This window comes from Brachionichthys hirsutus, chromosome 15 (assembly GCF_040956055.1).
Source record: "Brachionichthys hirsutus isolate HB-005 chromosome 15, CSIRO-AGI_Bhir_v1, whole genome shotgun sequence".
Classification (NCBI taxonomy): domain Eukaryota; kingdom Metazoa; phylum Chordata; class Actinopteri; order Lophiiformes; family Brachionichthyidae; genus Brachionichthys; species Brachionichthys hirsutus.
The window spans coordinates 8,313,660-8,341,588 of NC_090911.1; the positions used below are offsets into that span (position 1 = coordinate 8,313,660).

Consider the following 27,929-nt stretch of genomic DNA (forward strand, 5'->3'; position numbering starts at 1 on the left):
CGACGCGAAAAAGGGATCCGCAGCGAGACGAAGGGGGCAATATTCACCCAGACCGGTTAACACCGACGTTCTTGCTTGACATCGTAGGCAAAGCACCTGTTAAAATAGAGGGAACAATCAAGTATTTGCATATTATTTATCGATACAGTACAAGAACAGACCCGTCAGTGATCAACACCATCGTAGCGTCTCTCTTTTCTACCTACTGTCCGATCACTTCTATAACTTTCCAAAGTTACAGAAGATGGAGAAATTATGTGAAATCCATTGAATTGGAGAACAAGCGTGTTCACGCACACACGCGCGCGCGCACACACACACACAGTTCCAAAAGAACAACGAATAAAATGTTGAACTAATCGATGCTCGCTTTCACCTTCGTGGTCAGGCTAAAGCCAGCGACGTGACAAAACACCGAATCGCCTTGTCATTATCCTCGAGCGCAGCGCCGTGGATGGAGTCAACAATGAATGGCCCACAACAAGTGGACTACGGAGGGGCGGCGGGGGACACGCAAAGGTCCGTCACATGTTAGAACCATGTCACAAGCCACTATTAAAACCAAGAACCAAAAGCCCAAGTCCATTTAACTCGCTTTGGTCTTCGAAATTCGATAAGAAAACCCACAGATGGGGAGTTCGTAATTTCCCGACCGATGCGTGCCGAGCCCCGCTTTTAGTTCCATTTGTTTGGCGTTATTTTAATAAAAAAATACGAATATACAACACTCAAAACGGCGAAGGGTTTATTTGCTTTACACCTCACGGAATTGTAAATAGTACTTCGAGTTGGTAAAAACAACAACAAAACCCAACGCGGCAACAGGCTGCTCCGCGCTGTTAGCATCCATGCTAAAGGCTAAAGTTAAAACAAAGTTACCTGCGTCGCTGCTCGGGCTCACTAAAAACAGCGACGGTGCTCGTCCGTAAACGCGAGCGCGCACCGTAAACTCATAGCGTGAGCTTCCAAAGATGATCCGACGTTTTCATAATTTAATATAATTTGAAGACAAACAGCTTCCCGGTGATTATCCCTGACCCGTTGAAGGGAGGCGCATGGTGCAGCTCTCCGGAGCTGGAATTCTTTTTGCTTCCAGCGTTCCTGGCTCTGTGGGAGTCCACCTTCGGTCAACAGGACACTTTGAGCCAATCACAGGCGGCTTTGTATTCACACAAACCAATCAGGCGCGATTTTACAAAAAAGTCGCCGCTGCACTGTGAAAAAGTTTTTTTTTTTGTTTTTTTTTTTTTAATGTTTCAATGGCGTTAAACGCGAGTGGAAGCTCCGAAATGCAGGAGGGCAAAGCACGGAGACGGAGCGATACGATCACATTTCACATGCCAGAATCCTGCTCGCATTCGTTCTATTCGAACAAGTCTGAACTGGGGGTGCAAATGTGGGTGAAGCAAGGCTGGCAGTGCGGGTGGAATGTGAGGTCTCTGACGTCTCAGTATATAATGTTTTACTTTCATAGTATGACACTATCATTGTAAATCACTCAGAGCAGATGATGAATTTACACACACACACACCCACATTTGCAGTTAATTGCAACAAACAGATTGTAGTAGTAGACTAAAATAAATACGGATATTCTCAGGCCCCTTGACAAATGACCCTTTATTCTTCTCAACATAAGGGACCAGCTGTTGTTAGGATCATCTTTTTTAGAGGTGACTTTGGGGAGAAGACTTGCACAGATCTGCCCTGGAACACTCACTTCTGTGGAAATGAGCCTTGGAAAATGACCTGAATTTTATTGACACAATGAGCTCTGTGAATTATTTTCTAAAATGAAGTAAATAACCCACATTTAACAATCTATATTAGAAATGCTTGTACTTAGATCGTTTTAAATTAATGCATGGATGTGAAAACTTGTTAAAATGTAATTGGCAGGAACCATCTATTTCTATTTAGTACTTGTTGTGAGGTCCAATTGTCTGCACACCCTATGTTTTTGAGAGTTTAAATCTTACTTTGCTGGTATTTTGTTTAAAAGTTAGTTCCTTTTTAAGAATTGTTGCTACATTTTCTTAATTTGTTTTTAATGGTTGGGTCATAGCTCCATTAAAAATATTAATCCACGTTTGTCTTTGTGTTTAATGCTTTTAGACTGTCTTGGTGGCATACAATTAGCCAAAGAGTATGCATGTTTTTTCTACTTCAAGTAACATAGCACTTAAAGCAAATATTAGTATCTGAAAATGTATTTTAGACATCAACAGGGAACGACACAGAACACAGAAGTGGTTCTAATATTTTTTCCAATTTATTGTTAAATTTTACAATTAAATACAGAAATGACAAGAGTTTCCCACTACCCTTAAAATGTAAAATGTAGTTTGCACATTTAGTCTTTGCAGAGCTACTTTGTTAAGTCCTGAACATTAACAGTAACAGTACAAAAGACAATCGACGAGAATGTTTATATATAAAAAAAAAAAGCTTTCCTTTGCTCAATCATTAAACTGAAAAAAGTCACATTCATACAGGACATCATTATCATTGCATGACAAGTAAAACTGTTAGTCTTAAACAGTGGACGTCTCAATTTAGCATAAGTTCTGTTTACACAAAAAATATGGCTTTAACTTTAACACAGGATTATACATTTGCTACTGCAGCTCTGCTAGAAAAATACCATATCAGTTTCTGTTGTTATAGGGATATACGTTTCCCAAAAAATAAACAGGGGCACTTCAGATCAAATGTCACATCATCAGCTGTGAGTGAATGGCATCGTGAGGAAAATGTTCCAGCTTGCTGTAAACATCTGTGTGACAGTCCCCGCTTTCATAATCCTCGTTTGTTAAATCTTGTATTTCATCTTTGCGCTTTCGTTGATTACACAGATATGCTAAAAAGAAAAGGAGACATAAAACACCAAACAAGAGGCAGTCAACGATACTCAATACACAAATGGCTTCATTTGAGGCCACTATGATGACCTGTAAGTTCCTTGTTTTCTAAAATGAAGATGCAAACTTACATTTAGGTCTCTGAAATACTCGTTGTAGTCTAAGGCATATCCAACCACAAACCAATCGGGTATCTCAAAGCCGACATCTGAAATCAAATACAAACAGTAATCACAAGTCTTTCCAGAGTCCACTGACTAAATGACCGGTAAACTGCCACAGCCGATTTATCTGTGACGGAATAGCTGACTCATAAACATATTAAAGGGTTGGTCAGGTACCTACAGTCAGGGAGACATCCAGAGTTATCTGGGACTCTCTTGACCAGCAATCTGGGGAAGTCAATAAAATACATTATGACACAATATTTCTTTTGCTTGGTTACGCAAGACATCAAGGGGCGGTATTCATTTTTAAGAGTCACCTAATCTCTCTTTGTCTCCCCCTCTCAGTCTCGACTGGAAGACGGAAACTTAGTGATTCACAAAGCAACATGACTGGGCTGCTTTTGGGTTTAAAGTCTTCCCAGCCACAAACTTACCCAGCTACTTTAATCATTTTGGGCCTGAAGGCTTCGACGTGCTTCAGGAGAGTGCTCATCGTCTTTCCGGTGCCAACAATAGCCTATAAAAAGGGAAACAGATCAACTGGAGTGAGGGGAAAAAAAGAGATGAAAATAGAGACCAAAACGAGAAAAAATGAAGAAGTTGGTCACACTGTGCTAGTATTATGTAATAGTTTACAAGAAATTGCCCCCCCAAAAAAGGAATTTAAAAGCAACATGTGATGTTTTACGCAAAAATGTCCTCACATTCAGAAGAGGTACAGTATAGTGGTAGAACAGAACCACAGGGGTGTGGTGCTTTGTCATCTTCGCCATATAGATAGAGGTCAACCTACTTGGATTTCATGTGTGCACATACAGTGAGTAAGCATCATGTTTGAGTACATGTGTTTATTTCCTCTACATATAATTACTTCTTTTGTAGCTACTTCCAATAAAAGACTCAACTATCGTGCAGCTAATAGCAAGTACTGTAAATGATCATGCTGGCAAGAAACTGCTTTCTTATTCCCCCCAAATATAGGTCAGCCTATCGAAGACGCGCAAAAATGTTTAAATGGCTCTTGTTGACTTCGACAGCCGACTGGAGCGAGAAATGCAATTGACCCAATTGGCAGAGCGAGAGGGAAGAGAAGTAAAATGGTTGTTGACTCACCTCCACAATCAGAACATTCTTACGGGAGCATGTTGGAGAGAAAGAAGAGGGGGAGGGAAGTATACACATATTCTTGGTTAGCAAGTTCCTGGTAATAAACACTTGTATCTTCTGATCAACCGCATACGCATTCCAAGATAAAAGTCACCCAGGCAAACAATGCGGCTGGTGAGGTGAGAAGCAGAAGTGACAAAAGAATTGCAAGTTAACCTGTACTGCAAGTTTTTTTGTTTGGGTTTTTTTGGAAAGTAAATCACAGACAAATTAGAATAGCGTTTCTGATTGAAAGGAGAAGAATGCCAGCCTCACTCAGATTGGAAATCTAATCCCAGCCTTCCTTAACTGTCCCCACTAAAATAACTACAATTTTGCAAATGGTTACCGGATGCTATTTGGAGTCACAATCTAAACTTCATTTCACTTGGGTTGATATAAAAAAAAAACTTTTAACTGCCATGTTACCTTACTGTACTTTTCAAACAAAGGGTTCAGGCATGCTTTGTTTATTATTCACACAGATGTATTAAGGAATGAGCTATACATGAAAGTCCATGCAAAAAAAAAAAAAAAAAAAGGGCAGACACCATCTGTTGGATGCGCTGCGGGGAGACGAGGATGTAACATGAACTAAGTAATGCATTCCGTGTGATACAATTAGTTCACTTCTTCCAGCGAAAACATGGAAACATTCTTTAACAGGTGACTAAATTTAGTTCCACACTGCAGGGAGATCAGGGAATTCACAAGCACACTTAAAATACTGCGAGCAAAAAAAAAACAGCCGGCCACGTCTCACGCTTTACAATCTCGTAAGCTATTCAGGTTTCAGGCATTTGTGCCACGCCTGGCTGCGAGCGAGCGTGTGTGTGTGAGCCGTCTGATCAGCTGACCTATATTAGCAGCAAATACCCCCCCCCCCCCTCCCACCCAGTGCCTTATGCTGGCCATAGCAGTGATGGAGAGAGTCCTTTTGTAAACACACGCTTCTAGACAAATATGCTTGGAGAGACAACAAGGAGTGTGCAAGCAGACGTGCACGCTCTGCAAATAGCCTGGAGACATGCACTCACACATACGTTTACGGCTTCTTAGTGTCTACAGCAGCTGGAGGGGAAAAAAAACACCTGGACAGAAATAAGAGAAAGTCGTGCACATAACACGAAAGAAATAATCGTTCAGGAGTGCCGTTTTAAAAGCTGCTGCACGAGTTAAAAGCAAATACGACGCTAATGATTTATGTGATGCTGGACTAATTAGTCTAATGATAAAAAAAAAAGTTTATTCAATACACCTTTTGAAATAAAAGCACTCCTGTATTTATCCCCGATTCACAAAACAAATGTATGAATGCTGCATATAATTGTCTACAGCAGTAGTTTTAGATGCTGGCTTGTCACTATTGTGATAAAAACAAAGTCCACCCTGTGGTGCTTGTCACGGGGCACAAGTCAATACGTGTGCTCTTCTACTCTAACAACGCTTTATTTCATTAATCTTTTCAGCATTTTGAGCTAGAAGCACCTTAAACATGCTCTCAAAAAGGCAACTATCAATGCGAAGCAAAGAAATTAGGATTTTTATTTCCTTTTCTTTTTTAACATATCACATTATCTTCTGTTCACAATCACTCCCTGATTGGAAATCCATTTGAAAACGTCTACTTTGGTAAAGATTCTCTCAGATGAGGTAATACTCTGTGCAGACGCACCCACACACACGTTCCAGTCCGGTGGTTGTGCTGACTTTCATCACATTGTAACAAGATAAGAATAACAACTAGGCCGCTGTCATCTTCCTGGTCTCCTGTCATAGCCAGTATATCCTCCCATTTACAGATTTCCCCTGCTGGGATAAATTGAAAGATGCCTTTGGATAAAGACTTTATAACAGTTGGCATCTGATCACTGCTGGGATTGTCAGGCGCCGCCATCTTTGATCTCCCTTACGGAACCACTGAACCAAAAACACAGGATCAAGGGAGCTGAAAAAAATAAAAGGGAAGGCTGCCCTCTAGAGGCTGACATCTAGCAGTATCACCCATCTCCCCAAATGACTTTAAAAAAGTGTTTATTTTACAGCAACAGAGTCTATAGTCATGAAATTATGTCATTTATTAATGTTTGTTTTGATTAAATGGTGTAGATAAAAAAAAAAAAAAAGAATAGTACCTTTCCAGCTAAAAAAGACAACTCTTCTGCCCCGATGATGTGAAGATCCTTTGTCGACTGGTCGTTCTGGGGAAAACAAAATAAAGAAAAGGGAATAGTTTTTGAGCTGACGTCCCAAAACCAGTGAAAACTACTACAATGTCTGCAAGCTCAGAATAATTCTGTTGGCACTAGTGGAGTATTTTATAGACTGACAGAATGTACAGGAACCATCTTACTTGGTGCATCCTACTGCACTCATTTCAAACATATGGCACAATGCTGACAATGTGAGTGTGAAGAGTCCTCATTGTAACACATGCCATAAGTCCAGCTGTCTGCTTCTGAGACGCACCAGATAGCTCTTCAGCCGGATGAAGTGGACCCTCATGGGGATTGTGCGGTCGGAGTTGCAGCTTAGAGCTTTGATGCTGTCCACCAAGTCGACACAAAACTGGTAGCCTCCCTTCAGCACACACAGCACCACGATGTCATGGTCTCCCAGGTCATCCATGATGTCCCGAGCCAGACGTTCTGTCCTGGAAACGACACGGAAAAAATGAATTTAATCTAAAGAAAACTTGTGTCTTTTCTTGTGGGGAATTACGCTCACAGCCGTAGGCGAATGGTTTTGTAAGATGTAGAGATTTTTAAACGGTCAACAAAGGCCGAAGAGCTCCTTTTCATTTAAATTAAACTGCCATCAAAATGACACTTAATGAACTTATAAACTGGCTGTATGGTAAGAAGATGACCATCGCCACCGGGTGCTGGGCCCGCAACATAAATGTGACGCTAAATAAAATAATTTTTGTGAAGAAATCCAGTTATATAAAAAACTGTATATTTCTTAAAAATGACTTGTCATGGATCCACTTAATCTCCATCATTACAATAATATAATAATACATTTGGTGGTTTCTTCCATGGCACGATTTCTCTGATCCGTAAGCGAGAAAAATTTAAATTTACAATCTGAAAATTATTTTTGAAAATTAAAACCAAACACAACTTTACCTGAATACACTCCAGGATTCAATGAGTTCTGTTGGAATTCTTTAGCTGATAATAAACATCCAACTCTTGGCTCCACCCATCTATTTGGATGCAGACCATTATTTGATTTCCCATGTCCAACCAACCAGATTAAAATGTATGTTTTGTCAGTGTTTCACAATATATTTAATCTAATGAAAAACAAGAAAGAAAGAAAAATCGACATCCCTTTTGATTATTTGTGTCAGCCCTAAATTCTGAGCATTGCTAACCAACGTATTTATTTATTTATGCATTGAGACAGGATCTATCCTTGGCTGGTTCTAACCCTGCCACCATGTTGTTTGAAGGACTTCCTCATACATGGCTAAAGCAGGTTTATCAAGTTAAGATCTTTTCTAATGTGGTTAAGCAGAACTTCAAAATGAGGTTATAATTAAGTAAAATGAACTTTTCTTAAGATAGTATTCATATGATTATGTTACAACTAATATACATAATTATTGTGTTGCTATGGTGATATTCCAAGGGTGCTATTGTAGCATACAACGAAAACTAATCCCACAAGAGGACAATTCACAGAATGCTCGTCTGTTCAAAATTAAATGTGCTGCTATTTTTATTTTATGAACCAATAAAGCTTCAGATCTGGCATATTTCCACTTTTCTTTTAACAATTCTGAATGTGAATATCTTAGATAGTAGTATTTATTTCGTGTTCTGACTGGTGTGCCGTCCTATAATAATCTTTTTTTTGTGTTCATGTAAGTTTGTACAGAGTATTTACCAAACCTGTTGGAAAAGCCGTCCTTTTCCAGAATAATTTGTCGCTCCCGTTTCTACAATTGGAGACTTTTGTCTAGCTTTTATTTAAAAAACACAAAACTCACAGCTTTGTCAGTAAATGATTGCATATTTACAGCATTATATCTGTATTTGAATCCATAACAAGTATCCTGTATTTAATAAAAAATGAAAGGGTGTTACTGTTGTACTGTTTTTACAATGAACTACTATAGTACTTCTACAGTAACTTGCTTGTCTCACCCCTCAAAAGTACTTTACACAGCACAAGCCAACAATTCACCAGTTCACATACTGGGATGACTGGACACAGCTGGAGCAAAACAAATCACTCACATGATGGAAGATCCAGACACAAAACAAAACCATAAAAGATAAATACCAATTAGTTATGATATGCTTTGACAACAATGCTGGGATTATGTTTGCGAGACAGGATAAAAGCGGTGACTAATATGACGCGTCTTAATCATTACAGCTCGGGAAAAATGGCAAAACATGTTGCAGCAGGTCTCTTTCATGTTACAATTCTAGTTCCCACAACGTTCGTTGTAAACCATTCAACAGAACACGGATCTGATTTCACTCCTTATATTTTACTCCAAAGTTTTCCAGTGCGAGGTTTCTGTGCGACTGAAAAGCAATATAAAGACGAGGAACGCGCAGGATTTGCGCTGCAGAAGTTTTAGTTTGAGAGTTGGTGTCGTACCTGTCCATTATCACCCCGTGCGGAATGATGACGGAGTCTAAATCGCCGGCGTAATGCGCCGGGTAGCTGAAGAGATCCAAACTGTATCCGGACCAGTCATCGCTTATCTGGGAGGAAAAATAAAGACAAATGTGAGATCAAAGTCAACGCATCGTTTTCAATCGGCGAGTCCGAATCTGAATCAATCTGATCGGCCCAGAAGGAACTACATTTACGAAGTAACGCTGGCCGACGACGCAGCAGCAGCGCATGTGCGTCCAGGAATAAGTTCTCCTTTTTCCTGCGCTCGATCTATCCTTGTTTTTCTCATTTATTTTACCACAATGCCGCCGGTCCTCGCGTCGGGCTGGACGGCAGCGTCTGCCATGTTGTTTTTCGCACTACGCGTAAAAGCCTCGATTTTACGCAAGGTGGGAGACGAGTCCAAGTTTTCAGAGGAATCTGGCGAGAGGAGGAGGAGGAGGAGGAGGAGCGTCAGAGTGAAGAAATGTTCGAGGCTCCCGAGAAACGTTCTGTTCCTGTTTGTAATTGGTTCATCCTGCTTACAATGTCATGGCGATGAAAGAACAAGTAACCTCAAAGTCCTGCGTTCAGCTTTTTCTGTTTAAAATGTTTTACTATGACACCTTCATTTTTCTGCAGATTATGTTTTTTTTTATATAATCGGTAGAGTAACTAGTAACTAAAATCTAATTATATTTATTAAAAGTACAAATACTAATAATGAATAGTAAAAATATCAGAGTTATTGTTGAGTTGATGTATAATGGAATGGAAGTAGGAATGGAAAAAAACTTCAGAAAGTACTTCAGAATTATAACAGTACATTAAATATAGTGAAACCTTAATATACAGCTGCTGTGAAACAAATGGAGCTGAGGAAACCGTAAAAACAATTCCCTTAAAGTACCGGTAGTAGAAATATAAAGCAAAAATGAAATGTTCAACATGGACTTCAGCCAAAACCCTAATTCAGTTATAATATTATTTTAAAAGCCAGGAAGAAATAGCATATTTTGTGTAACAGAATTTGCATTACTTTATTATTCAGTAGAAAAAGCAAGAACAAGACATGTCATCACCCTGGGAACAACACATATTTATTTTATGTAAATGAAAACAGAAAATCACAAAACTCACTTTAGCAGCAATTAAACTTCCTCTTTAGCCTGAATGCCACCACTACGGTGTGGATGATGTAAAAATGCATTAACACTGTCATCTTGTGGTGGAAGACAGACAACCAAGCAATTCTTTTCTGCACTTCTCTTCCTTTTATTTTAAAACGTTATGCTCACAAAGCTTTGATTCCCAAAACATAAAAAAACCCAACATCTGAACATCTGTGATATGAGGGATACAGAATCTGAGCTGCTGTGTCACTATTCATCAGCCTTAAATGTAGTGCTCCTTTGAGAAGGAGGTGAAAAGGTGTCCGGGCCACCCACAGCTCCTCTTCCTCGGCAGCTGTAATTATAAACCTTGGTTCAATGACAGCTGGGGAGGCAGATGTCAACAGCAAAGTTGGATTTCACTCAGCCTCCTGAGGAAGTAGGAGGTGCTAAAAACTACGCTGCATGACAAAACCCCTCGACAATGTCAGAAAACAATTATTAGTGTGTAGCTCAAACGTCTTTCACAGGATGCTTTTGTTTCAAATGATGCTTTGATGTTGTGATCATCTGCAGCATCCAGCAGAAGCCAGAAGATGTTTATGGATGAAGTCTTCTTGTCAGATTTTTGTCAGTCGGTTTTTTGATCCCCTCTCTGCTGGCTCCTTCGCTGCCCTCCAGGCGCCGGCGAGCAGTCCGGCTTTGGCATTTCACACTCGCTCAGCAGTCAAGCCCTGTCTGACCGTGTGCAGACTCCTCAGCCAACTGCTCCCTCATACCCTTGCTTCTGTTGTTTGGCCAATTATAAATATTCAGCTGCTATGAAAGTAATTCTGTCAGACATGCAACTGTCCAGACAGATAGTGTCAGCTGTGCTGTTTGTAGATTAGGCCCCAAAGGAGGGAATATATGGAAGTTTTACAATACAAATTTCTGAAAGCTTAAAATATTATAAATTTAAAAAAAAATCAAATCTTTACTTATATGATAATTATTATATGACTACATAATTTCTAATAGTGTAATAGGTTGATATTTATTGTTAATGTAATGGAGATCAGACAATTTTACGGGACTTTGAACATGTGTATTCCGCATATAATCATATTATATACTTCATAGACAGCTTTCAGTGTCTTACATAGCTCCGGGTCAATAAAGCTTTTTTTCTATTTATTTTCAATTGTTAACAATAATAATAATAATAAAAATCTGATTGACAGATTAAAAGCATTGCGTTTTTATCCATATGTGACACAAGGGCAATTTCACAAGGATGTGAACACTGTTTTTCCACTTTACCATCAGATTTAATCACCAAAAAATGACTATGATTTGATCTATTGGATATAACAAAGCTCTGTGGTTTATTTTAAATCAGTTCTACATACGCCTTCCTGGTAGAAGTATTATCCACGCACAACTAAAACAATTATCAACTGATATTTATAGGCTTCCTCAACGTGTGTGCTAAAAACTACAAAAACCAGCTGTTTCAAGTCTTAAGAACTACAAACACATATTTGAAAGCAGGTTTTACACGTAGGAACAAATAATAATTATAGTTATATAGATCTAACATCATCAGCCATTACTGTTTCATTAAAATGAATGGCATAGTCATGCATTGCTGCATGAAGTGCTCTTTGGCATTAAGAATGAATGGATGGGTTTGTTCTCTCCCAAATTGATTCAGTTACGTATCTAAAACCAAGTGTTACTGCGTCCCACAGTCAAGACATACAAGATGGTCTTTCTTCATGTTGAGACGCCGTTTTCTAAACTTTATCCTGCTTTCCTTCATGCTTCTCTCTGTTTGTCTGTCTGTGTGCTGCAGAGGAGTCATAATTAAAGGCCTTGGCCTGCAGAGGCTGTAAAACTGTCAATGTCTGTCGCTGCAGTAACTCTGAGGAGTGACGCCTTTCATGTGACGCGACTCTTTCATAAACTCCACAATAAAAAAAAAAGATACTGATGTGTGATCTTGCTGTATTACATATCATTTTTAATGTGTTGAAAACCCTTTCCAACAAAGCAAGTCAAGCACAATGGTGCACATAAACACATGTTTGAAACTTCATAAGCTAATTCACCAGAGTAAGGAAAGCAAAAAGAGTAATAGCCTACATTAAGCATATACCATTAAGAAAATACAAAAACAAACAGAACACACAACATAAAGTGTCTATAAACAAGGTTAGGCTGCTCAGAAAAACACATTATTTGACATAATGACTTGTCCCTTCTTTAGTGCTTAATGGCTAACATTTACAATGTTCATAAATGTTTAATACTGAAAAAAAATCAGCTTTATAGTACTGAGACAAGCATGAATTCTAAACTCTTGCAAGTGTTTTGGTGTCACTTTCTAGGCTTACTAAAGCAGTAATAATATATTGACTTTAATGATTCACATGTAAATAAAAGCCCAGATGAAGACACAACTCATCAAAACGTGGAATGTAACATCATCTCAGAGCTCGCCAGCAGTTCAGGTACGTCCACATCCTTCCGTCATGGGGAGGATTTGTGGCTCCATGCTAAAGCATCTCTGGACCCCGCGTTATAGATCCAGGAGCAAGGATCCACTGGTGAGCACGAAAAACCATATTAACATAACGACTTCCCGTTTAAGTGAATTGCGGTTCATGTATTGAAAAACAAACTCAGTTACAGGCGTTCTTGATCAACTTTCTTCTCTGTAGAAAGTCATATTTCTTCTTGGGGGGGGGGCTCTGTTAACTCAATTGTAGCACCAGAGCTAAATGACAGATGGCAATGATATAAATGGGAAGAAAAAGGCATAATGTTGTTTATAATTGATGGAAGAATATACTTTAACAGACTTCATGATGGCACATCTCTTGTTCTTGGCAGTTTTGGTTACATCAGCATTTTGGCTTTATAAAAAAAACACACACCATATTTTTTCCCGATGTGGTGGCGGCGGTGGACAACACTAACAAAACAAAAGTGTCTCCTTTTCTAGCATAGATCAACAGAAAAAAGACCATATTCTGATGTCAGCCAACCCTGCGACTGCCACTCCACCAATATGCTGGAGAACCAAAACCAACAGAGTAAAATAAATACATTTGTGTTTAAGATGATCCTCCTTAATCAATGATGTCAAACTTTCCTGATTTGATTATACGTAAGCATTTATTTATCATTTTACAGATAACACATGTCACAGGATTACCTTAGAGGTCAAATGTCCTGACAGAAGGGGAAGATGAACATACTTTTATCAAGCACACATTGTAAACAACTGAGCAATATTTAAGTCTAGCTGGCGTACCATAGAATAGGTGAGAGACAAAATGTGGATAAGAAGATGCGCCTCTTGCTTGCACAGACAAAAAATTCATTTTTTTTTTTTACAAAAGAAATCATGTTTACTGTTGCATTTCTTCTTACGTTTTATTGGCTGAGAGGTAGAATGGAAGTGATTTCAGTTAAAACCAATCATTTAATTTATCTACTTTATCGCGTTTATTACTTTTTATGAGTGGAAAAAAAAATTAGAATTGGATAAGTAAATCCCAAACCTCTGAATATAATGTGAAATCTGTACAAATGTCCACTGACTGTTCGTTTGGATTTTCAATGTGAAATATTTTTGCTTCTATTCCAATTAGCAGGGGGAATTATCGCTTTCCTTTTTTTCTGGTTAGGATATCACAGTACCTCTCCAAACTGTGTAGCAGAGAATTACTAATATACTGTGAATATCAAGGTCAGTCCGTGTTGTTGTTGTTGTTTTGTAGATGAGGTGTAGAGATGGATATATTCAGTTGGAAGTATCTGAATGAACGCTCCCGGGTCCTTCTGTGGGCGATGTCACTGACGAAGGAGTCGGAGCATCTTGCCAGCCACCATTTGTCTGTGTAGATAAAACAAGAATAATTAGCGTCATGCTAACGTTATGCCGCATCGTACAATAATGGTCCGAGCTGACGTTCGAGTAAATCCAGTAGAAAAATTAAAACAGACACGTGACCTGATCCCAGTCGCTAAAATCTGATATGTCTGATTTAAAGAAGAATAAGCAGACCTTTCATTCATTTCAGAATATAATATACCTCTGAGAAAGTTTCAAAAATAATGAATTATCACAATTAAAATACAGGTTTTTAAAATGGGGGCCTTCTAAAATTATGATAAAAGGTTGACTAACGACCATTAAGAACTTTAATTGCAATTTCCAAGCTATTAGTGTGCGCTGGGGATGTACTTTGGCACCCTCTCATTTCCTCAACCTGTTATTTGGCGTAAGGGCTGTCTAACAGCAAAAGGGAAAAGAGACAGAACCCCCCCCCAGCCACACACACACATTTCCAGCCTCGCACCGAGGAAACACCCATCAGCAATTTGATGGGTGTAATTGCTGTTCGGGGATAAATAAGGAGAGGAGAACCACATGAGTTCAGTCAGTACAGCTGAGGAAAAAAAAAAGATAAACTACGTACACCAACCGTTCATGCTCAAGCTTTACTGGAACACCGATATTCCGGCTGAAAGTGTATTTGTTATATGTAAAAAAAAACAGAGGAGACTCATCACCAACAAAACGCTGTTTCGTGACTTGAACATTTGATCATGTATTGTATGATATTTGCAGCTTATTGATTTTGATTGATTAGTAATGGTTATTTGCAGACCTTCACTGAAATATCAACTTTAGTTTACTGTAAGGACAAGCTACAGATGCATTATTTGGAGGTTAGTTTTTGTAAAAACGTTTTTTTTCTTTTGGCGTGTATTGAATACTTATTATACAATATTTCTTCCAACTAGTTCCATGCATCCACATTCTTTTTTTTATCATGAGGGGTGTTGCAGGCTTGGCTGTCAGTGTTGCTGTTCCTGTGGATGAATGATCTGACCAATGTGCTTGGACTCTTCGCCCACAGCTCCACTCCTCCTGTGCCCCCCCCGTGACTGTCGTATTGATTCTGTTCAACCCGGCGCAGGCTGTCGCTGTGGATCTACATGCTAACGTACCGCCTCCAGTGTCGGCTGTCCTGTGCTGCCCGGCCCAGAGATCAGGCTGGGGGAAACTGGACCAACCTTAGACATGCGTTATGTTAAGAACAGGACACTGGGAACTTTCTTGGAAAAAGGGTGAAATGTGTCCTACGGTGCCACCATGAGAGCAGCGATGACACCTGTGTCCTTGCTCCTGCCGTCTGCAGGTGTCACGCTAACACTAATGTCCTCTGACAGACTCGGAGCGTGTCCAGATACTCAGCCTGGTAAGCTGCCTCATTGCCTGCCACCTAGGGCCACGACTGGAACAGGGGGGTGAGGGGGCAACTAGCTGGATAACAGCCCAACCCTTAACAAACTCTGCGAAGTAGCATTCCGGTGCTCACAGAGAATAAAACTCGATTACATACATTCTGCAACTGGGGAATCAGCGAACAGTATAAACAGCACAGGAAATGTTGAGAAGGACAGAAGGAGGTTGTTTACAGGTCTTACGTTGATGCCCTGTGGACTGTACATCTGGCTGGCTGCGAGGCTGTCACTGTATCCTCCTGTCTGGCTGATAACATGGCGAAGGGTATCCACCTGAAACAGGACACACACACACACACACACACACACAAAAGGCCCGGTCAGACAAAAGCGCCGAACAACAAAAGACAAGCCACATGCACAAGGAAAGGTCAGCCTGATAGTAAAAGGGTACCATAAACAGGAAAAGGTTACAAACAGCGCACCAGAAGGACTTTACAGTTATTAGAGGCTTGATAGCAGCAACGCAAAAGGACAAAAACAGCAGGCAGATGACAACAAGTTAATAATTATGGACCTATTTGTAGTTTTGGGTTGAATAATACATCAAAGTCATGTATTATAAAGAGGAATTGAGAGCTTTGAGACACAGCAGCATGCTCCTGACACTGCTGATTACCAAATCTGAAGACACAAAATAGAAAGCTCTAATGAATCTGAATGGCCTCCAATAAAAATACAGTTATTATTCATAGGATGGCAATTTCCACATTCTTCACCGGAAGTCAATTTGTAGAGTTTACCACATCACGCATGAAGACACACCTGATTTCATGACAAATACCCCTATCTACCCAAAAGGCCAATTTAGTCTAAGTTGTACTTCCCCTTTTCCTTTTTAACGTAGCTACAACCCTGACAGCGAGGCTAATCTGGAAAAATAACCCTTTCAGTTTCACTAATTAGTGGCCGACCCTGACCGCCTCGTTGCCTCCTATAAGGGCCAGCGCTTTTGCATATTCATGAACAACCTACAGCAATTGGCGAGCTGATCGGAACAGAAAAGGACGAAGGGAGTGAAACATTACGCCAAAAAAAGCACTGACACCAAACGAAACTGAGAATCACCTCGGGTGGAGCTTCCTTAATCTACGGTGAGAGCGTCAACACTCAGAAACACCGCGCTGGCCATCGCCATCCACTGGGGGCAAGGTCAGGGAGCTACAGCACACCAGTGGCTATGTGAACTCTTGTCAGGAGTGCTGACGAGTGTTGCACCATTTCCAAAAGTGTCTGCAGTCGTCTACTCAACTGTGGGTTGACAATTGCTTCTATATTAATGTGGAGCCCCAAGCAAAGCATAACCTCTGCTCTGCTGTGTAGGTCAAGTCGTTGTGGGCCTCCGCACTAAGAATGCCCGAGATTGGACAAGGAATCAAACGTTTTCCACGCCCCGTTCATGAATGGAGGACTAAATGGAAGACCTACCTGGGATTGTATGTTGGCCCCAACCTGCCCCCCTTGGTATGAGTCCCCATTGAGGGACTGCACACTCATGAACAAGTCTCCGGTGTTTGACATGCTAAATGAGCCAGCAGAACCTGAGAACGCACAGAGGCGGGAGAGAAGAAAGAGAAAGAAAGAAAGAAAAGAAACGAGAGGAGAAAGAAAAAAGGGAAGCAGAAGAGAGGACAGGAGTTAAAATGATCATGCGTGAGCAAAAGTGCACTGAGTGGGTTAGTTTGGGAGGCTGACATCGTGAAACGTTCTCGAAATGTTGATGCCTGCAGAGGCAGTAAAATATCATGGAGCATAATTCAAAAGGTAGAATTAAGCAACAAGAAGCACGACAGATAATCACCATAAAACAAAACAGGCATTATGGATTATATTATAGTTAAATGTCCTTGCTCCTAGTGTTTCATTAAGGAAGTAATAATTGATCCGCAGGAAGACCCAAAGAATCGTCTTCGTCCTTTAATGGAGCTCCAGCTCCCCAGACGTAAAGAGACCATCGCGTAACTTGATTTCAACACCCGGTCCTAATCCAATACAGTCGCGAAGTCTCTATATGACAAAAGACTCCGCTTGCCCTCGCAGCAGCTTAATGGCATGCACAAGGTCAACCGGACAAGAGGCAGGAAAAATTAGCATCCGAGAGACCAAGAGGTCAATAACAGAGACAGACGGAAGGAGAAAGGACGTAAGTGAGTATACAGAGAAGAAAGATGAGATATTGAAAGAAAAGACCAGTGAAGAAGAACAGGAGCCTCCTGTTAGGCTAAATTAAATGGCTCCAGGGACTAGATTCTATATTTGGGGTTCAGGAACGACAGTGTTATTGAACCATATTTGTATCTGCCATCGAGCCAACAGCCTGAACTCAGTCCGGGTTCGGCTCACCTGCCGAATTGGGAGTCGATGGAGAGTTTGCCTGGCTGCCCTGAGCAGACACATTGGTTGCACTGACTGCGGTCTTTGCTGCATACATGTTGGCCTCTTCCTGGAACTTGCCGATGTTTTTCTTGTATCGGATTCTCTTGTTCCCAAACCAGTTTGATACCTGTGAAAACAGTGATATCTTAAGTATTTGTTGAGGGTGATTTTCGCTCAGCAGATATGGCTTCATTATTCTGGCTACCTGTGACACTGTGATGCTGCATTTCTTGGCCAGCTCTTCTTTGGCCTCCTCGCTGGGGTAAGGATTGCTGAGATGTGAGTAAAAGTACTCGTTTAGGATCTCTGTCGCCTGTTTGTTGAAGTTCCTCCTCTTTCGCCTGGACAGAGAGCAAAAAGACCAATAAATTAAAAAAGTCCTACTGAGTAAAACAATTCCATTCACTCCAGGATTTTTGGGGTCTTTTCTGTCTCCCTCTTTTTATTTTACAAGTCAGTATTTGGTCTCCCTCCCATCACTCAGTGAACTCGCTCTCCTGCACCCTGATCTTTGATTTTATTAACTGCGCCGAGGCGGTTTTCACCGGCGTCTGTTTGTCTGACTTTTAGCAAGATAACTCAAAAGGTTATGGGCGGATCTTGAATTTTGGCGATGATCAAGAGGAGATCCTGGATTTTGGATAATTTTGAAATTTTCATTAACTTGCAGTCAATGGAGCTTCAAAATTTGTTCCTCAATATCTCAGTTGATTATTGGCAGCTGATTATGGAATTTGACACAGTCATGTAGGGTGGGGGCCTCTATCTCACCACCGAATTTCATCTGGATTTGATTCGGAATGAGGCCAGGAAAGAATATTACATTCTTGCATTGAAAACCCCATTTGCACAATCTTTAGAATAGAATAGAATAGAATAGAAAGCCTTTATTGTCTTTGCATAGTGGATATACAAAAAGATTAGGAGCACTGCTCCGTCCGGTGCGTAGTACAACCTAATAATAATAAGTATAAAGTATAAATATATAAAGTATATAATATATACTGGGAAAGAAAAAAAGAAGTGAGATGGTGGCGTAGAAGTATGGAAGTATGTGTGCAAAATTAGAAGACTGCAAGGATGTGCAAAATTTAATGAGTTTAATATGCATTGATTGTTATGATTGTGACATTGGAGGAAATCCAGGAGGGGCCTTAAATAATGCACCAATAGTGAAAAGAAATATACTTAAAGTAAAAAGAACACGCACCTGGCATCGAGGAAGCGTGAGCGCAGGATCATGACGGCCTCGCAGGTGCTCTGTTTCAGCTGCATCTGGATGGAGCTGAACTTGCGGTGGATGATGCCCACCATGCGCTCGATCTCTTTGGGAGAGATGGGTCGTGTTCGAGACTGCTCCCTCAGCAGGTTCATCACATGGGTGGTGAACTCGTTGCATGCCTGGGTGCACAGAGAAGGATTCATGAAAAGATTCACAGAGGCCCGACAGACAAGAACAAAAAAAAAAGAAAGATGAAATTGGATCGTGGAGAGGCCGCGCTTTCGCCGGCAGGCCTTGGCCTCGGCGCTGACGCTGTATCGCTGACGGCAGCGTTACAGGTAATAAGAACATCCTAAATTAAAGCAGCAGACACAGTGAGATGATTCACGGCAAACAAATGTGCCGTCGGAGTCGTACCGTGGAGGCAGCGAGACTCACGGCGCGCTGAATATTAAAAAGCCTTCTCTTCAATGGGAGAGAAAATGTGACAAGTGAAGAGAAATCTAAAACGACAGCAGGCTTTCAGTCCCGTTAACGTTCAAGAGGTTTAAACTGTCTCCCTCTCTTGCTACTCCATCTTTCAGTCTACCTCGTTCTCCCTCTGTCTGAATCAGTCACTGGATATGACTGCATTCAGAGTCAAGGTGTCTGTTGCTTGTCAACACCAGGGTTACGTCAGTCAAAGCGACGCGCCGAGCAGACGTTCTGCTCGCGCGCGCGCGCACGCACGCGCGCACACACACACACACGGCAGACACCACTCACTCATTCACGCACAAGGTGTACGTAGCGGTGTGACACACACAAAAAAATGCTCAGGTGTGTATTGACAGTGACAGTTAGCGATGACTAGCCTTCCTGGGAGAAGATGACAAACCCAGAGCGCTTTGACTTTCTGAGGGGATGACAAGCCGCTCCAGTCTTTGGAAAGGAACTGGTGTGTGACTGATATCATGGCTGCCTGCCGGTTGGAGAGATCGCCCGTGAGAGCCGATTTCAACACTGATGTAGTTAGTTAAAAATGTATTTATTTTTATTCCACATGTGCCGAGTTTGGCTCAAGCATTGAGATATTTCCACCATGTGCTGTAAAAAAAAACCCTGATAAAATAAAAGCCCTGGATATCAAGTTTTAAGGGAACTGATGAATGAAAGAGTCCATCTTATTTATCTCAGTAGAGGAAATTATTCTTCCTCTTTGCAGGGAGAGGTCAGAGGTCAGGGTCAGCTAATGAGCACTGCATCAAGAAGGGGCATAAACAAAACGTTAAAAGAGGAATCCCTTCATGAGGGATTAGAATCTGCTGCGGGAAGAGAAACGAGCTCATATTAAAAGCAGTCGGTAATATTTCTCCTCCCCACCTGTTCATACTTCTCCAGCTCCGTGTGGTAAATTTGTCGGATCTGAGTCAGCTTGGCCCGGTAGTCGGATTGTTCTGCCGAGTTGTCGGCACCGATGGCACCAGTGGCTGCTGCAGCGGCCGCCGCGGCCGCTGATCCGCCGCCTTTCTCCGGCCCGGCCACGCCCTCTGCCAGCAGCATGTTGTCCAATCGCATCAGCTGAGGGTCCGGAGGCTCCTCCTCCTGGGCGCCACGGATACTGAGCACTGAGGAAGACAAGGGAGGAAGATGAGAACAATGACACTAAACAGTGTAATTGTACCCAGCTGTTAGAAATGACTGACTATCAACGGTTTTGCCATTAAAAAGCATGAATTTTGATTAATCCGCCCTATCCTGCCAACCAAGTGAACTTCCTAAAATATGACCGTCGTTTTAATAGTTCAAGTCTGAACCATAAAAATCTGCAGCCTCGCAGTGGCTGGCAGCTCGGCAGCATCATAAAACTATAATTTTATTGATTCTGGCTATCATTTCATGAAAAAAAAAATACACAGCCTCCCAGTAGAGTTCATCTTTCATTGCTTTCCTTATGCTCAGACTATGTTCGGTTTCTGGCGGATGGCTTTATTATCTTGTCAGGAGCTGTCTAAACAGAAGGGAACAAACTAATAGTACAAGTTAGACATGACATATCAATGCAAGGACACCTGTCAGTCTCTTCAGGAGGTTTCAAAGTCAGAATTAAATCTAAAATAAATATGCGCAAGTAGGAAAGCATGAGGATGACTTTAATAATAAAGTATAGTAAAGGAAAAAAACTTTGAATTTATTCAGCAGCAGGGAGCAAACAACAGTTGTGCTCATGCACTAAACAACCATCTCAACACACACAATGTTGAATTAGCTAGACTAATAACGCTTTTACTACCGAGTGTGAGGTATGTTTACAACTTTACACACACGCATGCTCACACCTACTAGTGTTAATTCTCAACTGAGGCTTGGCTCTCAATGTGTGGAGAGTGAAGTGCTAGACAGGACGCGCACAAACAACAGGCACAGAAACAAACGCACCATTGCACACGTCCATGTTTTGTGCAATCTCGTACAAAAATTCCGGTGCAGAATGTCTTTTTTTTTGTTTTTTTACTATTCTAGCTTTATCCTGGAGCGTGTACCCACACAGGTGTTCTGCCATGATTGGCTGCACTGTCCTGCCTCTTCCTGCCACCAGAAGGCTCCCTCGGTAAGGCAGCGGAGCAGCCTGCTTTTTCCGAGCGATGCTCAAAACAGTCGGCCAGGTGCAGCCCTCCGTTCCATCCGCGGTCGTCAAGGACAAAGACAAAGCTCGTGCCGTCAACACATTCTTCACACGCACTCTAATCCACACATCCGTCAAAGTGTTTCAGGGGGATGATCTAATACTACATCCTGCGTGCCTCTTCCATGATGACTGTGGACAGTGAGGGTAAATGACAGGCAGGGTGACGGCGCAGTAAAGCCACACTGGAGCCCACAGTCTCCGGTCACATTGACGACTCCTTCGTAATGAGGCTGTAAGGCTGAGTCCGCCCTGTGACCTTTGCTGGTGAGCAGAGGAGGGCCAGATGGATTCCTTCCTTCCTGCATGGGGAGTGCATCTACCCTCATCCTCTTCTTTTTAACTCCCCCCCCCCTCATCCTCTGTCTCTCCCATTTCCCTCCCTCTCTTTTCCTCCTCCAGCAATAGCATCATCCATTCCCATCAGCTCCAACACGTGAGTAAGCTCAGCTCAAGAGGCAAATGTCAATGGCTATCAGACGGCTGGAAAAGGTCAGGAGTTCAGATTGGGAGCAGACACATACGTGTTTGTGTGTGTGTGTGTGTGTGTGTGTGATGAATATGTGGATATTTGTCATGCGGCTCACACCAGCGGGAAATTATAACACTCGCCAATTTTATTCTGACAAAATACTGGCACCTCCCAACCATAGGGAGAATCTAATGAGCCTCAGAGTGATTTATTTATTCCCTCCAAGTCCCCGAGTGCACAACTAAAAGCATGAAATGGATTAAATAAATACAATTAATAAGGAAAATCAAACAATTCACTGCGCTGCGGTATAATTACCCGAACCACGGCCATCAGCTTTATTTATTTCTGTTCAGTAATAGCAACGAAATCGATTCTGCCTCAATGCCAGTCGGAGTGCTCGTTGTGAACTCTGCAGCCACGGACTATGCATTGACGTAATCACCTGACCAAGGAAAGCACCCTCTATTAGAATACATCACAGCAAAAGCCTTTCATACCCACTGCGTCGACTATATAGGAACAAAGGCAAAGAGTCTTATACCATGGGCAGTCACAGATTAGTGTCTATAAAAGGAAGATGGCCATCATCTAATCTTGATCATTACCGACAGACTTAATTGAACAATGAGAGCACACAATTCCCTTCTCTGTTGCTTCCTCCCTCCCTCCTTCTCCCCACCCTTTCTTTTTTCTTTTTTGCATTCTCTTGTATCATTCCCCTGAAAACCAAAGAAGAGCAAGCGAATACTCATGGAGTCCTAAACAATTCCCAATATGTCTCCTGATTAATGAATGGAATCATAGAAATGATTCATTGTCTTGTTCTATAATTCATTTCTGCTGCTTTACTCCTTTAAGTGCTGGCTCATGCCCATGGCCTCACTGTTTGCCTGCTGTTTGCAGACAACAGGAGTGTAAATAAACATGACTATTAAGCCACCCACTCATAGAGGGAGAATCAAGGTGCACACACACGCAGGAAAAAACACACAGCTTTGCACATTGGCAGACTACCCTGAGCGCCCAGCCTGGCGCCCTGCGAGTGCCTTTAAATGAAAACATGTTTAATTAATGATGTTGGAGTGGTCTGTCACAATTAGGGAGATTTACGGTCAAACAAGGCAGCAGTGATGTTCCTGACAGCCGTGATGAAAAGTTCAGCCTTCCTGCCTCTGACGAGCAGATAGCAGCCAACACTGGACTGGATCCACTTCCCATAATACCGTAATACAATACGCTCCACATATATATATATATATACAGTATATATATAAACTGTGTGTGTGTGTGTGTATGCCGTCTTGCTTAGCGCATCTACATCACATGACCCCAGACAGTGGCTGTGCTTCTTGTATTGATTGTGTGGGCACACGTCATCTAAGGTTTCAGCAGTTAATAAATCAGACCTGCTTCTGACACAAACCTGTGTGTTTGTGCGTGCGTGTGTGTGCACGTGCCTGTGCCTGTCACAGAGCAGTCAGCAAGAGTGAAAGCGACAGCCACATGATAATGTAACATCACCACCATTCATCCCTGCCACATACAGCATTCTGAGACAAAAGAACAACAACTTAGGAACCTGAGAAAGCTGCATGATTTACAGTAGACATGACAAGTATCACTAATGCAAATCTTTCCCTCCCTGCTGCGCTCAGGGGTTCAGCTCATCTGCATTTGATGCAAGCCCAATAAAGCGGTTTTAATAAGATGCAGCACGTTACATATTTCATACTGACCCACACATTAGGCATAAACTACAGTGCTAAGCAATGCTATCACCATAACTGAGAACACTAAATGAATATTATGCTACATTATAGCCAATTTACTGCATATGTGGTCATTTCCACTGAACTGAATACGGGTTTTTAATAAAGAACGGATTATAACATTAGTAATCACACATTGCAAAGTGCAATAAAAACAATTGCTGCATTCCGAATAATGTGTTATTTAAATTGTACTGTATTTGTGCTTAATCTGCTTAAAAATCTGATTTTTTTGCATATCCACAAAGTAGGAGCACTTTTTCAAGCCTACATAATATGAGATTTATGTAACAGAACCAAGACAGGTTAGCATTTAATGTAGCCACTCTGATTGTACATAGCTGCTGGAAAAGCATGCACTGATTTTTAACACGACACTACACCTCACATACACACACACACACCCACACACATTTATTATAGTTTACTCAAACCGAAGGTTAAAAATGAAGTTAATGTGCATTAATTTGGCATAAACAGACAATGATATTTTAGCCTAAAATTAAAATTTAGATTATTGGTTAATAAACTTAGAATTTATTTGAACAATAAAACATTTACTTGGTATGTAAAAATACAATGAGTGGAAAATGTCCGTTACATTTCCCCAACGATGATGTCTTAAACTGTTTTTATCCAAAACACATAAATGTTGTCGCATTTGACAAGTTGGAAAGAAGCAATGTTTTGCAATTATCAAAAACACATATTTGTCCAATTATCTATTATATTTCTAAAAAACCCGAATATGACCCTGATCAAGCGTCTGATGACAGCTGGCGTTGAATGCTGTGTGCTGCAGACACAGTCGACACTCCTGAAAGGTTGAGGCTCAGAATTCAGAGCAACCAATGAAGCAATAATCGTAATGCTCAGTACCATACTTCATATTCTGCCACACAATATAGAGGCAAACAACAATGCTAAGCAATGCCATTATCATTACTGAGAACACAAAATGAATATTATGCTGCATTACATCCAGTCTATGCTGTGCTGCATGTGGTGGTTCCTATTGAACGGAATGAACATCATCACCATGAAACTACTAATTGTATCTGTACAGTGTACACCATGCAAACTATTCTTATATTCTACGCATTGCATTCTTTTAAGCACGCCTAAAATATTTTTTGCTATGTAAGCAGGAAGTTAGATTTGTGGTCTCTTCGTGAAACTCGTGGGAAACTTTCTCAGGCCTAAAATGTTCTCTCCATCACCAGGTAATGGGAAGCTGTACAGCCTCAGTACACAAGGGCATAGTCATAAAATACCTCTAAAACAGCTTTATGTGTTATCCGCTATCTTGAGTATCATGTGCAGAAAGGGGAAGAACAGGGTGTTGTATGTGACACTGGGTTGGGGGGAGGGGAGGGGGGGGGGGAACCAAGGACGAAGAAAAACACCAAAGAAATACTGCAGGGACAGGCAGATACAAGATTCAGCCAAGGAGGGAAGAGACTGATGGAGGGAAAATGAAAGGAGAAAAATAGAATTGGAATAGGAAAGCGAGGTGTCAATTAAAAAAATGAACCCTAGTGCATTTGGGAGGTGACAGCTGGTGGGAGATGAGCTGACAGGCATCACATTAGGCGGATTTGGTGGCCGGTCCCCTCTTTTTCCCCCCTCTCCTCTCCTCTCCTCTCCTCTCCTCTCTCCCTCTTTCTCTCCCTCTGTCTCTCTCCCTCTTTGGCTTCCTCCACTGGTGTTCAGTAGTTTCTCATGCGGCAGTCGTGGCGGTGGCGAGCAAGACAAGAACTCAGCTTGGTGTTTTTTAGAACAAGTTCCCCCTGCAGCTAGTCCTAATAACGGTAATTATCGTCATCATCAGAAGCTGAAGCAGGCCAGTTTGAGGCCTGAGGCGCTGGACTGATAATGAGGCAGCCAGCGCCAGAGGAGAGGACCATTCCGAACACCACAATGCCACCAACATGGCGCACCATCATTTAAAAACCCTTCATTAAAATAATTCATTATTCAAAAATGGGCAATACAATAGCCCCCCTGGCTGTCAGTCTTTTTTTTTTTTTTTTTTTTTTAAAGGTATGTTAAAATATATATATATTGCCTTTATTGAGTCAAACTCATGTGAGGTCTGTGCCGTTTGAACAGCTCCAGGCTGCACTGGAGCTCAGAGCGGGCTGAATAGCCGAGGTCACAAGCTTGTGGAGCAGCGAGCTGCGGCGTCAGCTCGCTAGCCGAGAGACAAAGACATCTCTATGGAGAGAGAGCACTGAAAACGCAAAGTACACAAGCAACCAGTCACAATAAGTTTTTGATCAAGCCTAGACAGAGCTGTGTGTTGTTTCACATTTTCAGATCTCCTTTTCTGTTGATCTTAAACCAGACAGCTGACAGAAAGAGAAGGGAGGATGAAGAGGCGTGACATTCAATAAAAGGTCTCCTGAATTCAAATCCAGGATCCTGCAGCATAGGACTGTCCTCTGTAGACAGTTGACATCATCACTTATCCCAGACATGTTAGGATTTACATTTATTCTTTCAATTATCTTAATATTAGTGCTAAACCAAAAAAAAACACATTTTAATATGTTCCAAATCAATGCTCAGAATGTATTATGGTTCAGTATAGGCAAACGCTAAGCTAAGCTGAGCATTAGTACGAAAAAAAAAAAAAGAAAAGACAGCCAGCATAGGGATGCTGTCCCAGGCAACAGTTGCTGAGGAGGTGACACGTGAAGGAGGAGATGGTGCATGACAGTTAGCATCCTGCCCTAACAGTTGCCCTACAAGCCCTCCCAGCACACCAGGACAAGTCATGAAACAAGAAGGTCCAGCAACACAATCCTCTTCAAGTCCCCGCGGTGTGTGTGTGTTCCTGCTTGTGGCACATTTCATAAGGCTCCGCTCTTTGACTGGTGATGAGTTTATGTGAAGGTAATTAACAGTAATTAATCCTTAATTACAGCAATTAGCAGAGTCGCAGTAAATTAAGCTACATCTGGAGGCATGGAGCAGGGCGAGACAAGAGGGAGACGCAGAGACCATCTGAAGGATTGCGTGGGTCCCACCTGGGAAGCCCGGGGTCGCCATTCTGCTCCAGGCTGAGTGATGGGACTGGTGGTGATCTCGGAGGCGGGCGATGGGGCAAGATCTGAAGAACTGGGAGGACTTGGTTTCTGAATAAAATAGTTTCATCTCAGGAAGGAAAGCTTCCCTTCAGCTGCCACACAAGGACACCCACCAGATGGCCGCTCAAAGACAATAATGCTGCTGGTTCTGCTCGGCTTCGCTTGACAACATGTGAACATGCCTTTTACACCACGTCACTGGCTGGCAAACCCGGTCCGACATTTGTCTTCCTGGAAGAACAAAATCACACCCACTGCATACAGGATAGACCAGAGGATGCTGCCGGGTGATTGTTCATTCTATACTATACTTTAAAATATTATTCTGAGTGGTTATTATCCCATGATGCATTGCATCTCCACTTGGAGCAATACCTTCCATGATGACAATGCTCCTCTCCATAAAGCGCAAGTGGTCACTGAGTGCTTTGAATGGCATGATAATAATGTTAGCCATATGCCAACATCTCTTCTGTAAATAGAGATGATCCCATCGTCTTTTCTATAAATAAACGGGGTCCAAAATGAGCATCCGTGCGCAAGTAGATGGAAGTAAATATCCCTCCGGATGAACAATATGAATTGGCAGGTAACGTCAGCCGTGATGAATGTTAATCTTGTTCTTCAGCTGCTCAGGAGTCGCTAGGTCGATGGGTGATACTCCTGCGCTGTGATGCTTTCAGCTCTGCCTCCTTTGCTTTGGAGAGTGGTTTATGCTCAGATAAAAATAACTGTAAACCTAAAATACAGTGAGAGCAGCGGGTCGCACAAAAATCCAGGATAAGGAGCACAGTTCCAAATCTTCACTGCTTTTAATATTGATTAATTAAAAAAAAAATGTAATCATATTTATTTATCAGGCTAATAAGTCACCAACAATGTGCAGTTTTACTCTGGAGTCCTATGACTAATTCATATGCTACAGAGGTGTGTCTTAGTCAGAACATTTACATAAACAAAACAGAGCACTTAAAGGACAAATACAGGTAGTTTTTTTATGTATGACACCCCACTCGACAGAGTCTGTCCTAATGCAGAAACGATGCAAGTAATGTTTTGCCGCCATTTAAGAGAAGCTAAATCGGCAAAATAGGAAAAAGAAAAATGTGCGGTTGAT

The 27,929-nt window shown here is 41.6% G+C and overlaps 2 protein-coding genes across 3 annotated transcripts; both read right to left on the bottom strand.

Annotated features, from left to right (window-relative positions):
- Window positions 1-2,250: 2,250 nt before the first annotated feature.
- On the bottom strand, window positions 2,251-9,226 carry LOC137904930 (hypoxanthine-guanine phosphoribosyltransferase-like). Of its 2 annotated transcripts, none has more exons than XR_011105819.1 (9): window positions 9,117-9,226; window positions 8,798-8,904; window positions 6,644-6,827; window positions 6,310-6,375; window positions 4,142-4,159; window positions 3,463-3,545; window positions 3,203-3,253; window positions 2,993-3,069; window positions 2,251-2,860 (listed from the first exon to the last, which is right to left on the bottom strand). XR_011105819.1 is itself a non-coding variant. In XM_068749147.1 (9 exons), exons 1-9 carry the CDS (start codon window positions 9,162-9,164, stop codon window positions 2,813-2,815), a joined length of 678 nt encoding a protein of 225 aa, XP_068605248.1. In that variant the 5' UTR covers window positions 9,165-9,226; the 3' UTR covers window positions 2,251-2,812. The 2 variants fall into 2 exon arrangements, 1 of the variants encoding a protein (XP_068605248.1); XM_068749147.1 differs by having other exon boundaries at window positions 3,207-3,253.
- Window positions 9,227-13,101: 3,875 nt separating this feature from the next.
- pbx1a (pre-B-cell leukemia homeobox 1a) lies at window positions 13,102-21,784 on the bottom strand. Its single transcript, XM_068748890.1, has 8 exons — window positions 21,673-21,784; window positions 20,174-20,418; window positions 18,800-18,990; window positions 17,795-17,930; window positions 17,557-17,716; window positions 16,642-16,754; window positions 15,397-15,486; window positions 13,102-13,795 (listed from the first exon to the last, which is right to left on the bottom strand). Exons 1-8 carry the CDS (start codon window positions 21,782-21,784, stop codon window positions 13,703-13,705), a joined length of 1,140 nt encoding a protein of 379 aa, XP_068604991.1. The 3' UTR covers window positions 13,102-13,702.
- Window positions 21,785-27,929: the final 6,145 nt, after the last annotated feature.